The 13,619-nt window shown below is 40.4% G+C and overlaps 2 protein-coding genes across 14 annotated transcripts in view; one reads left to right on the forward strand and one right to left on the reverse strand.

Annotated features, from left to right (window-relative positions):
• LOC101025789 (putative prolyl-tRNA synthetase associated domain-containing protein 1) overlaps positions 1-13,619 on the forward strand; it is a 149,292-nt gene that overhangs the window by 120,778 nt on the left and 14,895 nt on the right. The gene's annotated exons all lie outside the window — the stretch shown is intronic.
• Positions 1-13,619, reverse strand: part of CCDC88A (coiled-coil domain containing 88A) — a 130,819-nt gene that overhangs the window by 114,711 nt on the left and 2,489 nt on the right. The window contains exon 1 of one of the 13 annotated variants that reach the window (XM_031655166.1): positions 9,471-9,549. The exons of the other annotated variants lie outside the window; for them this stretch is intronic. Within the exon in view, the coding sequence (XP_031511026.1) occupies positions 9,471-9,547 (77 nt within the window). The 5' untranslated portion in view covers positions 9,548-9,549. Of the gene's footprint in view, positions 1-9,470; positions 9,550-13,619 lie in introns of those variants that run through there. 13 annotated transcript variants of the gene reach the window in all.

The raw sequence follows: 13,619 nt of genomic DNA on the forward strand, positions 1-13,619 counted from the left end.
AAAATGAGAAAAAAATCCCAAAGAACAATCTCTTCTAATTAATGAATTAAATTTAGTCATGGAAACTTACCTTAAGTAAGCAGTTTTTAAATTTGGTAAGAAAATCTTTTTTCCAATCACCAATTTCTCTGATTTTTTTTTTAAAGTCCCCATACAGGACAACTCTAAGTATATGAATAAGATTACCACAATATTCGTTTGTCTTTTTCAGTGTACCAGAAAAGTGCTCCAAATGGATCAACGCTAACTTCATTATAAACCCACCAATTAAAGGCAAAATAATAGATACCTATTACAAAAGCACTAAGACAAACAAAAATTAAATTAGAAATATAATAAAAAGTAAAATAGAAGACAAAAAATAGCCACACATACATTCAAGATGCGATGAACCAAGTTAGAGGAAAGATACACATACAGAAAGGTAAGGAATTATTAATAGACAAGTTAACAAAACTTGCAGTCATGTTCTACAAATGGTCCATGAGAAAGAAACTGTTTTGGGGACCTCCAATTTAGCAAAAGAGTCGTTTTTTCGAGACAGAGTCTTGCTCTGTCGGCCAGGCTGGAGTGCAGTGGCACGATCTCGGCTCACTGCAACCTCTGCCTCCCGGGTTCAAGCAACTCTCCTGCCTCAGCCTCCTGAGTAGCTGGGGTTACAAGCATGTGCCACCACACCCAGCTAATCTTTGTATTTTTAGTAGAGATGGGGTTTCACCATGTTGGCAAAGCTGGTCTCAAACTGATCTCAGGTAATCTGCCCACCTCGGCCTCCCAAAGTTCTGGGATTACAGGCATGAGCCACCACGCCCGGCCACTAAATAGGTTTTAAAAGGCAAAGGAACAAATGACCTAAGATTTTAAAATACTGTATTGTACTATTCCTCAACTTGGTTCCTCCACTAAGGCAAGTCTCCTCACCATTTCCCAAATCATACATGCAGTATGCTTTCCCCCCAAAATGCTTCCTTGGCCTAAAATACCCTCTCCTCATGGATAGCTATCCAAGTCCAGTCACCTTTCAAGGTTTAAATCAAATCTAACTTCCTTCACAGATAGGTTTCCCTGACTAACCATACCTTCAGGGGCCAAACCTAACTTCTAGACATTGGGGCTCCCTAATTTATTCCAGTTCACACGCCCGCACAACTCACTCTCTCAGCACACTCTCTCTCTCAAAAGAAACATGAAACCCATACAGATTAATGAAAAAAAAGAAGAAAAAAAAAAGCAACCTAATAACCAGAGATTTGTTTTCAAATACCTGCTTGGGATCATTCACTATTAACTACAGGTTTGTCTTAGTCAGTACACACATTCAGTACTATGCTTCGGGGTCCCCAACCCCTGGGCCGAGGACTAGTCTAGGGCCGTGGCCTGTTTGGAACCAGTCTGCACGGCAGGAGGTGAGCGGTGGGCAGGTGAGCTTTACCACCTGAGCTCCGCCTCCTGTCAGACTGGCGGCAGCATTAGATTGTCTTATGAGCATGAACCCTATTGTGAACTGCCATACGAGAGATCTAGGTTGCCCATTCCTTATGAGAATCTAATGCACCCCGCCCTGGTCCATGGAAAAAATTATCCTCCATGAAAATGATCCCTACTGCCAAAAAGGTTGGGGGCTGCTGCTATACTTAATACTTAAGTTAAAAAAAAAAAAAAAAAAAAGATACAGGCCAGGTGCAGCGGCTCACGCCTGTAATCCCAGCACTTTGGGAGGCTGAGGCAGGTGGATCACGAGGTCAGGAGATCGAGACCATCCTGGCTAACACGGTGAAACCCCATCTCTACTAAAAATACAAAAAATTAGCCAGGCATGGTGGCACGCTCTGTAGTCCCAGCAACTCAGAAGGCTGAGGCAGGAGAATCGCTTGAATCAAAGAGGCGGAGGTTACAGTGAGCCAAGATCAGGCCACTGCACTCCAGTAGCCTGGGCAACAGAGCGAGACTCTGTCTCAGGAAAAAAAAAAAAAAAAAAATATATATATATATATATATATATATATAAATTCTGAATCATTACATGTACATTCTAATTGCAAAGGTGGAAATATAGTCTAATTCATTTGCAAACATATGAAATAAGGAGCTGGAAAAAATTAAGTTAACCTTCAAATATAAGAAAACTCACCCCATTTTCCCTAATTATTCAAGTTAACTGGGATATTACTACAGTTCACCTTTTAAACCATGGATTAGGGGTTTTGTCTTTCCATTGGTATTTCCCTGTAAATTCTCATCCTCCACTACTTTGTAGTAGTTCAGGTCTTAATCAAGGACTAGTGGCCGGGCGCGGTGGCTCACACCTGTAATCCCAGCACTTGGGAGGCTGAAGCAGGCTGATCACTTGAGGTGAAGAGTTGGAGAGCAGCCTGGCCAACATGGAAAAACCCCGTCTCTACTAAAAATACCAAAGAATAATTAGCCGGGTGTGGTGGTGCACAACTGTAATCCCAGCTACTCGTGAGGCTTAGGCATAAGAATCGCTTGATCCCAGGAGGCAGAGGCTGCAGTGAGCTGTGATCACACCACTGCACTCCAGTTTGGGTGACAGAGCGAGACCCTGTCTCAAATAAAAAAAAAAAATCAAAGACTAGTATCCAACATCTAAAACTAAACCAACTTCCTTGGTCCTTCACCACCCAGGGAAAGGAGGCATTAATAGTTATGTTATTGATGATAATGTGAAGTTCAACTTTTTTTCTAGCCTTCACTAGGAAAATCAGTCACATTAAGAATACAGGCCAGGCACAGTGGCCAATGCCTATAACCCCAGGACTCTGGGAGACCAAGGCAGGAGGATTGCTTGAGCCCAGGAGTTCAAGACCAACCTAGGGAACAAAGTAGGACTCCATCTCCACAAAAAAAAAATCTTCATTAGCCAGGCATGGTGACACACACCTAGAGTCCCAGCTATTCAGGAAGCTGAGGTGGGAGGATCGTCTGAGACTGGGAGGTCAAGGATGCAGTGAGCTGTGATCATCCCACTGCATTCCAGCCTGGGCAACAGAGCAAGACCCCGTCTCAAAAAAAAAAAAAAAAAAAAGAATACACTAAAAATTTTTCATGAAGGACTACTGAGATACCTCACAAAGTTTGATTTTTAACGTAAGGACTATGTTAATATAAAAAGTTATGGGCTAGGCACGATGGCTCATGCCTGTAATCCCAGCACTTTGGGAGGCCGAGACAGGTGGATCACCTGATGTCAGGAGTTTGAGATCAGCCTGGCCAACATGGTGAAATCCCGTCTCTACTAAAAATACAAAAATTAGCCGGGCATGGTGGTGGGTGTCTATAATCCCAGCTACCAGGAAGGTTGACGCAGGAGAATTGCTTGAACCCGGGAGGCAGAGGTTGCAGTGAGCCAAGATCGCACCACTGTACTCCAGCCTGGGTGACAGAGGAAGACTCTGTCTCAAACAATAAATAAAATAAAATAAAATAAAATGTTATAAACAATTACCTTTTTTTTCTTCCCCACTAATTATACTGCCCAGCTTTCTAGTTTAATTTTTTTTTTTTTTTTTTTGAGACAGAGTCTTGCTCTATCTTCCAGGCTGTAGTGCAGTGGCATGATCTCAGCTCACTACAGCCTCCACCTCCCAGGTTCAAGCAATTCTCCTGCCTCAGTCTCCCGAGTAGCTGGGATTACAGGCACTCACCACCATGCCCAGCTAATTTTTGTATTTTTAGTAGAGATGGGGTTTCAACATGTTGGCGTGGTTGGTCTCAAACTCTTCACCTCAAGTGATCCACCTGCGTCAGCCTTCCAAAGTGCTGGGATTACAGGTGTGAGCCACCGCACCTGGCCCCAGCTTTCTACTTTAATTCAAAATACTAACTTCTACCTGTAGTGTGAAATCAAGAGATCACAGTCTCATAAAAAAAAAAAAAAAGGAAGAAAATTTCTACTCAACTTTACTTATCTTCATTTTATTCTATTTTATCCACCCATTAGTATTGTCTAATCATAGTCCTAATCACTATTCAGAACTGCAACCTCCAAAATCTCAAATTCTGAAAATCTACTTTGACCTCGACCTCCTATCTTTTCACCCTCTCTCATGCCCTCACTTCTAACCTACTCTTCCTTCATTCTTATTACAACTCTCAGAGGCGTCTGAACCACAGCAATTCCATCTTGAATAGGGGCTAGGTAAAATAAAGCTAAGACCTGCTGGGCTTCATTCCCAGCCAGTGAGGCATTCTAAGTCACAGGTTGAGATAGGAGGTTGGCACAAGATACAAGTCATAAAGACCCCGCTGGCAAAACAGGTTGCAGGAAAGAAACTGGCCAGAACCCACCAAAACCAAGATGCTGACAAGAGTGTCCTCTGGTCGTCCTCACTGCTACACTCCCACCAGTGCCATGACAGTTTACAAATGCCACGGCAATGGCAGGAAGTTACCCTATATGGTCTAAAAAGGGGAGGCATGAATAATCCACCCCTTGTTTGGCATGTCATCAAGAAATAACCACAAAAATGGGCAATCAGCAGCCCTCATGGCTGCTCTGCCTGTGGAACAGCCATACTTACATTCCTCTACTTTCTTAATAAACTTGCTTTCACTTTATAGACTCGCCCTAAATTCTTTCTTGCCCGAGAGAACCCTCTCTTGGGGTCTGGACTGTGACCCCTTTCCAGCAACACAATCCTTAATCTCTAAGCTTCCTCCTAATCTTTGCTTTCTTCCTCACTTTAATGCTCACACATTATTATTCAACTATTCAACTAAGAATCTGTAGTCTGTTTTTTCTCTCATCCCACGTCTGTTTATTCAGAATTCTGAATAAATTCTACAGGTATTTTTGTCAGTTTCCGAGCAGCTAAGCATTACTGGCTAGTCAACCATGCTCACTGGCTCAACTACAAATGTGTGGTTTCCAAATCTCAAATAAGCCATCAACCCTGCATGACAATACTTGTATTCATCTTTAACTGACACTCTTTGTGATTTCCTCTTAGCAGCTTTGTAAAATGTTTCCACTTTTCTCAAACCTAATTCCTCCACCGTTATTTACATCTTCATGCCTCTTTTTCATGCTATTTTCTTTGCTTAAAATGTCCTTCCTTCCACTCTCCCACTGCTTATGACTCCTGTTCAGTCTGATTTCTCCTACGGAGCTCTCATGTCCAGCTCAAACAGCTCCTCCAAGAAGCCTTTCCTCCATGTAAATCATCACTTCCCTTTCTGTGCGAACACTGTCTCAAGAACATAATTCATCATGGCACGGATACCACATTGCAATTTGTTTACATGCACCTTCCCCTTATCGTGGGCAAAGCATCCTATTCCTAGCATCTAGCAGTTTGTTACACAGTAAGCACTTAGAAACTATTCCCATATTAATTGATCTTTGAAGGAACTAGTCCTTCATCCCTTTCACCGAGTATTACACTTAGATCATGACAAGAAAGAGCTCTGCCCTGAGTCCCACTCTGGCCCTCCTCGGCCCACATGCCTCCACTGGGAAAGGAGCCCACGTAAACAGGGGTATGTGCCTATATACTTTTTTTTTTTTTTTTTTTTGAGACAGAGTCTCACTGTCACCCAAGCTGGAGTGCACTGGCGCAGTCTTGGCTCACTGCAACCTCCGCCTCCCAGCTTCAAGCGATTCTTCTGCCTCAGCCTCCCGAGTAGCTGGCATTACAGGGGCCCGCCAACATGCCCGGCTAATTTTTGTATTTTTAGTAGAGACGGGGTTTCACCATGTTGGCCTGGCTGATCTTGAACTCCTGATCTCAAGTGATCCACCGGCCTCGGCCACCCAAGATGCTGGGATTACAGGCGTGAGCCCCCATGCCTGGCCTACCTACCCACTTTTAAATGACACTCCAGGTACCCAGAACTTTGCAATTTCTTGCCCAAACACTTTTAACTCAATTTCAGGGCTCACACAGGCCTCTTTCCTAGGTCTGTCCTTAGAATAGACTGTGCCACACTTGTGTACACCCTTGGGCCAAGGAGTACTTGTTTGGGGATGGGAGTACAAGAGCTTAGACCTTGTGCATGCATGCAAGGTGTTCACAGCATGTACATGAGACCTCTTTGTGGTGCCAGAAAGAGCCAGGGATGGGGGGAGGAGGTTGGGTTTAACCACATTCTGCTGCAAAACTGTGAATTTATGAATTCTAAATTCCACAGATTTTAAATTTGAACCTTTCAAGTCATTATGAAGGTATATTTATCAAGAGAAAAGACTAGAATATAGTTAATGATTTGCTGGCCTGGTTTATAAGCTTTAAATATTTAGGCCTATTGTGGTAAATGAATGCTTATCCTGGATCTTACAAATGTTAGGGGGAGATCTCCTCTCACTCAGAGTGAAGTTAATCAGTTTTATCCACCAATTTTTATTAAACTAGGCCAGGCACAGTGGCTCACGCCTCTAATCTCTGCATTTTGGGAGGCTGAGGTGGTGGACTGCTTGAGCCCAGGAGATTGAGACCAGTGTGGACAACATGGCAAAACTCTGCCTCTACAAAAAAAAAAACCAAAGAAAAGAAAATTCGCCAGGCATGGTAGTAGTCCTAGCTACTCAGGAGGCTGAGATGAGAGGATCACTTGAGCCCAGGATGCATAAGTTGCAGTGAACCAAGATTTCGCCACTACATTCCAGCCTGGGCAACAGACAGAGACCCTGTCTCAAAGAAAAAAAAAAAAAAAGAAAGATTATTAAACTAGCAAAATAGATCTAAGAAGCCATAAAAATAGAATCAGGAATAAAGAGAACATTTAAAGTAATTTTCCAATTTCAATAACTAGCTAAATATTAAATGACTGATTGAGGATTTAAACTTTCAGGTCCATGTTTTTGTTTTTGCCCTCCTACCACTCTGACTCTCCAAAAGCAGCCAGTTTACTAATTAATAAATTAAGTATTATACAGATGTCCCAATACAAAGTATAATCTCAAATACTATTTCTAAATATTGAAAACTTCATACCTAGAATGGTATCAAACTGTTTCGTGGATCCTAAAAGTCAACTGGTGTCCTATTGAAAGAATTGGTCTTCCTTTCCATTTATCCTGTGAGAACTAGTTTCCCGTAATATATATTAAGAGAAAATTTTCAGTTAAAAAATTTAAAAATACTCTCATGTATAACATCTAGTTCACCTGTTCTTCTCTAGGTTCTCATCATTTCTGTAGTTTAACTAAATATGAATCATACTGAGAACAAGGCAATCATGAAGGACTTTTCTTGAAGACAGTCCAATACAAAGCTGTGGACAAAAAAATCTCAACATGGCCCAGGTGCGGTGGCTCACGCCTGTAATCCCAGCATGAGATTTTGGCAGGCTGAGGCGGGCAGATCACTTGAGGTCAGGAGTTCGAGACCAGCCTGGCCAACATGGTAAAATCCTGTCTCTATTAAAAATACAAAACTTAGCCAGGTATGGTGGTGGGCACCTGTAATCCCAACTACTCAGCAGGCTGAGGCAGGAGAATCAGTTGAACCTGGGAGGAGGAGGTTGCAGTGAGCCGAGATCACGCCACTGTACTCCAACCAAGGTGACAGAGTAAGACTCCGTCTCAAAAAACAAACAAACAAACAAACAACAACAAAAAACACAACATATTGGACAGGAAAGTTATTGGAAACCAAACTGAAAGCACTCTATACTCTAATACAATAAAAAACTATGGACCATGAAATCTTTTTCCAATCACCTTGCCTCAAAGGAGATACAACATAGGTGGGAAAAATATACAATAAAGGTAATTAAAACAAATACGGGGACAGAGAGAGAACCAATGAAAAGGAGAAATAGAAGAAAAACTAAAAAAAAACTAAATTCTACAGTACTAAAACTAGAAAGTATTCTCAAAATTTTGAAAATTAATACAATTATAGCTATCTTCACTTAGTTCTTCAACATTTACTTACAACTTACGACATGCTAACTTCTATGCTAGGTGCTGGTGATACATGCTAAGTACTAGGTTAGGTGCTAGCAATATATGAGACAAAACATCTAGCCCCTAAACAGTAATAAAGCAGAGCAACAGCTACTCAGGTGAAGGTACTTCAGAATCATAAGCAAGAAAACAACTCTGCCTGGGGACTTCACAAGGTATTAAAGGAAGAGCAGGAATTGGTTAGTCAAAGAAAAGGCTAAGGATAGTCTAGAACAGGAGAGCCTAATCCCTGGGCCATGGATTGGGTCCATGGCTTGTTAGGAAAGCCACACAGCAGGAGATGAGTGGTGGGCAGGCAAGCATTACTGCCTGAGCTCCGCCTCCTGTCAGATCAGCGAAGACATTAGATTCTCACAGGAACACAAACCCTATTGTGAACTGCGCATGCAAGGGATCTAGGTTGCATGCTCCTCATGGGAATATAAAGGCTGATGATCTGAGGTGAAACAGTTTCATCCTGAAACCATCTCCCCTCAGCCTGGGTCCATGTAAAAATTGTCTTCCATGAAACCAGTCCCTGGTGCCAAAAAGGTTGGGGACTGCTGCTCTAGAGGAAAATAATTCTAATGATAATAATATAAATAAAACAATAAAGAGCTAACATTTATTGGACACTTTCTATATGTTAAGCATTGTACATACATTATTCTATTTGATTCTCATAACAATCCTGTGACTTTTATCCCACTTACAAATTAAGTAACTTACTAAAGATCATACAGCTATATAGAGGTGACACTAACAGATCATACAAAACTAAGCTATAGGCCAGGCACAGTGGCTCATGCCTGTAATGCCAGCCACTTTGGGAAGCTGAGGTAGGAGGATCACTTGAGCCCAGGAATTCAAGACCAGCCTGGGCAAAAAAGTGATACCCGTTCTCCACAAAAAAATTTTTAAAAATTAGTCAAGTGCAGTAGCACATGCCTGCAGTCCCAGCTGCTTGGGAAGCTGAGGTGGGAGGATTGCTTGATCCCAGGAGTTTGAGGTTGCAGTGGGCTGCGATTGTGCCACTGCAGTCTAGCCTGGGTGACAGAGTGAGATCCTGCCTCAAAAACAAACGAACAAAAAACTAAGCTGTGAACCATCATGATTTACTTGAGGAACTATAAGTAGCTAGATATAGTATAGCACAACATAATAATAATGACAGCAACCAGGACTGGGGATATAGTGGGTCAACAAAACAGAAAATAGACATATCTGTCCCTGTCTTAGTAGAGATAATCCTTCCCCACCAGGAAGGAAACATTATCTCCCATCTTATAAATGTAGGAACTGTAATTTGGAGATGTTACGTTCACATACCAGTAAGTAGCACAGCTAGAACTGAACTCAAGTCTATCTAACATAAGGCCCAAATTCATTCTACTTTACTACACATGGCTCTATTATTCAATCATTCAACAGAAATATAGCAAGAACCTACTGTTTGTCAAGCACTGTCCTAGGAATACAGAGACAAAAGATAGAGTCCCTGGCTTCAGGAAACCCACAGGCTAGTCAATAGAGTCAAGCAAAGAGTCAGGCTGGTTCGCACCTGTAATCCCAGCACTTTGGGAGGCTGAGGTGGGTGGATCGCTTGAGACGAGCCTGGGCAACATAGTGAAACTCCATCGCTACAAAAAATACAAAAACTAGTCAGGCGTGGTAGTGCGTGTCTGTGGTCCCAGGTACTTGGGAGGCTAAGGTGGGAGAACAGCTTGAGCACGGGAGGTGAAGGCTGCAGTGAGCAGTGATCATGCCCCTGCACTCCAGCCTGGGCAACAGAGCAAGACCCTGTCTCCAAAAAAAAAACCAAAAAAACAAAACAAAAAAAACAGGAGATGACTTCTGAAGTCCCTTCAAACCCAAGATTCTAAAGGAAAAGAAAGGCTATAACAAGTATATCACAATTACCAAGTGTTCCAAGTACAGTTCTCTATAACTATCTAACGGGTTTGGATCATAAATAATAATTACAAATACTGTTCTGATACTATTAACAATTTTCTCAGTACTTAAAACCCCAAGACATCCATATTTTCCACCATTTGAGTAATATGAATTGCACATTTTTTAAATTTTAGGAGTATGAAATTAACTACAATGTCACAAATTCCTTAAAAACTCACAGCAAGTAATATTCAAAACTGGCTCCAGAACTAAATGACATCTTAAACAGGAAAATGATTATTTCTACTTCACTGTCACCACGCCCTACAACTGATAAGTAACAATAAAAAAGATTTCAATCCACTGAAGTAGGAAAATGCCCTATAGTGTACAGAAGAGCTGGCCCATCATTCCAGATCTCTAAATAGCTTCCCTCTTCCTTCCCATTAGGTAAAGAGGATTGATGTCATGTTACAAGTTCTTACGAGATTATTTGATTCAAAAAGCTACTCAATGAAATTCAGGATTCATCTCTGAATACAGTAAATCCCAAGTCAGTGAACAGACTTCAAAATTGTGAGGCAGAGACAGTAAACAGTGTCGTGAAGAAGTCAGCTCTTCACTTTCAGAGTCTGGGTGCAAAACGGCAACACCAGAGTCATTAAATTAATCAATTTTCTTAGTCTTAATAAACATTTAAGATGAAAAACTTATATAACAAGGTTCCTGGCCAGGCACGGTGGCTCACACCTATAATCCCAACACTTTGGGAGGCCGAGGTGGGCGGATCATGAGGTCAGGAGATCGAGACCATCCTGGCTAACACGGTGAAACCCCGTCTCTACTAAAAAAATACAAAAAATTAGCCAGGCGTGGTGGTGGGTGCCCATAGCCCCAGCTACCCAGGAGCCTGAGGCAGGAGAATGGCATGAACCCAGGAGGTGGAGCTTGCAGTCAGCCGAGATCAAGCCACTGTACTCCAGTTTGGGCGCAGAGCGAGATGCTTTCAAAAAAAAAAGTTTCTATGACAAAAGTCCATGTCACATCTAAAAGCAATAATATAAGACTAGCAGAGCAAAAATGTAATTAAAAGTATATAAACAGCCAGGCATTGTGGTGCACGTGCCTGTGGTCCCAGCTACTCAGGTGTCTAGGGTGGGAGGATGGCCTGAGCCCAGGAGTTTGAGGCCACAGTGCACTATGATCACATATTCCAGCCTGGCAACATAGCAAGACCCCATCTTGAAAAAAAAAAGTATATAAACATATTTTCACTGGTGGCCAGAGACCAAATTTGCCCTCCTCCCTGAAACAACTGGGGGGGAAAAAAAAGACAAAATACATAACATTTTTCAAGACATTGGACATCAGGCAACAAAAGACAGTGATCCCCAATAGATGGGAAACAAGCATGAATCCAAAACTGCTCCAGCATTACAGCCTTGAAAGAGTTTCCAAGCCACAGAACAGGAAGAGGGGAATCCAGGCAGAGCACAATGGTCTGAGCTGAAGAGACAGAACTGAGTCTGGAGACAGCAAGGTAGCTAAAGGTGACAGCAAGGTAGCTCAAGTACACAGGGCAGAGTACTTAAGAGAGCTGCACAGTGAGAAAGATCTGCAAAGGGTATCCCTCAAGTCTAGTACTTATCAGAATGTAAGTGTGAGGAAACTACCCAAAGATAGTGAAAGAACCACCAAAAAGAGTGAGAGCGAACACTACCAAGTAGGTCCTGTTCCCACCAGCTAGAGTATTCGGAGGGGTTTTGCCTCAACAGTGTGACAGAGTGGTACTGCCTAACAAATCTTAAAAGCATGTCCCCAAAAGATCAAACTGTTTTCAGGTAACTTAATGCATCCCAGAACAAAGCTCAAGATTTTTGTATTTAATGGAATACAAAAATATCCAGCACCAAACAAGTTAAAATTTCAAATGTCTGGCATCAAATAAAAAAAAAAATCACCAGGCATGCAAAAGCAAGAAAACAGAATCCATAATGGGGAGAAATATCAATCAACCAAAACCAACCCCAAAATGACACAGACAGAATTAGTGGACATAGACATTAAGCCAATTATAACTATATTCCATATGTTCAAGAAGCTAGAGAAAAGACAGAGCAGGAAAAACATAGACATGGAAGACACAAGACAATTTCTAGAGATGAAGCTATAATATCTGGAATGAAAAATACGGTGGGTGGGATCAAGAGCAGAATAAACATTGTAGAAGAAAAGATTAATAAGTTTGGAGACATCACAACAGACTATTCAAAATGAAACAAAGAAGACTGAAAGAAAATTGAATTAAACATCAGTAAGTTTTAAGACCACATCAAAGCGACTAGTATATATGTAATTGGACTTTCAAAAGGGTGAAGAGATCAAAAAAAAAAAAAATATATATATATATATAGTAGCAATAATGACTGAAACTTTTCTAAATTTGATAAAAACTACAAACCCACAGATCCAAGACACTCATCGAATTCCAAGCACAAGAAACATGGAAAATATATAAATAGTTTCACTTACAAAGGGTTCTTGCCCACAATTTAATTCTGTAATTAAATGTACTGTAGAAATTAGACTAGGCCTAACTTTTACATTTACTAGGTACAGAGTTACAACTACAACTGACACTTTATAATAAAGTACATTAAAGCATACATTAATCTAAGTGCTTAACAGAAATCCTAATGACTTCAAAATTAGCAAAATACAGCTTTTAAAACAATGTATATTTTGTTGCCCTATCAGTTAAATAATTAAAATAAATTTGTGTTGATCTTATTTTAGCAAATTATTCAAACCAAGCAAAAGTATACTTTTTTTCTTTTATTTTCTTTTAATTTATATAGGTCATTTACAACAGAATTAGGACACCAAAAAAAAAAAAAAAATCTAAAGAAACTGAGAGGTGGAACTGAAAATACAGAAGCAGAGCTGTGGTTTGGAAAGGAGCTACCCCTCATGAAAAACAGCAACCTGGCAACCACTATTTTGGAATACCATCATTTTCAAAATATACATATATTTTTTAGCATAAAACTGCATTCGAAGTGGAAACAAACTAATGTATTTGTTTTTAGCACCTCAGTTAAGTATTTGGGATGCAAAAAAAAAAACCAAATTTTTTTGGAAAAAGAATCGTTCAAATAAAATTAAAGTGGAAAACTAAAGTAATCTATTTCCCTATTTTTGTGAACACACATTTTTTTTTAGCACACAAATTCAAAATTTTCTGTCTAAAAATAAGCACATAAAGAGACATAGGGGAACAAGTTCTGAATATCTAGTGTAATGGCTACCCTTTCTGTCATGTAGTTTCCCCAAAACAGAAGTCAGTTTATTATCCTACCATTTTGCTTAGGAAATAGTTAGATATTTTGAGGATAAAAAATAATTCCATTACACAGCTGTCAAAAATATATTTACTAACCCTGGAAATAATGTCTACGCTCTTTTTTCCTTAAGGAAAACATATATACATATTCAGATAACATACATATATCTTTGGGTGCCTATGAAAATAAAACACTGGTTGAAAATGTATAATAGTATAATACTTCCCTGTAGGATCAACACGTACATGAAAAACAGCCCACAAATCTCTTTGAGCACATAGAGAAGTTAACAAGAGAGCAATTTTTTATAGATTTGACTTCTACCGTCTTAAACATAAAAATCTAAATCAATAAAATACAAACTTGATAAGGTTATCAGAGCAGTAAGGTAGACTTATTCTCTAGTAACAACTATTCATTAATAACACACCCATTTCCCATACATATAAAAGTTCCAAACTACCTCTTCT

The sequence above is a fragment of the Papio anubis genome, chromosome 14 (genome assembly GCF_008728515.1).
Source record: "Papio anubis isolate 15944 chromosome 14, Panubis1.0, whole genome shotgun sequence".
Classification (NCBI taxonomy): domain Eukaryota; kingdom Metazoa; phylum Chordata; class Mammalia; order Primates; family Cercopithecidae; genus Papio; species Papio anubis.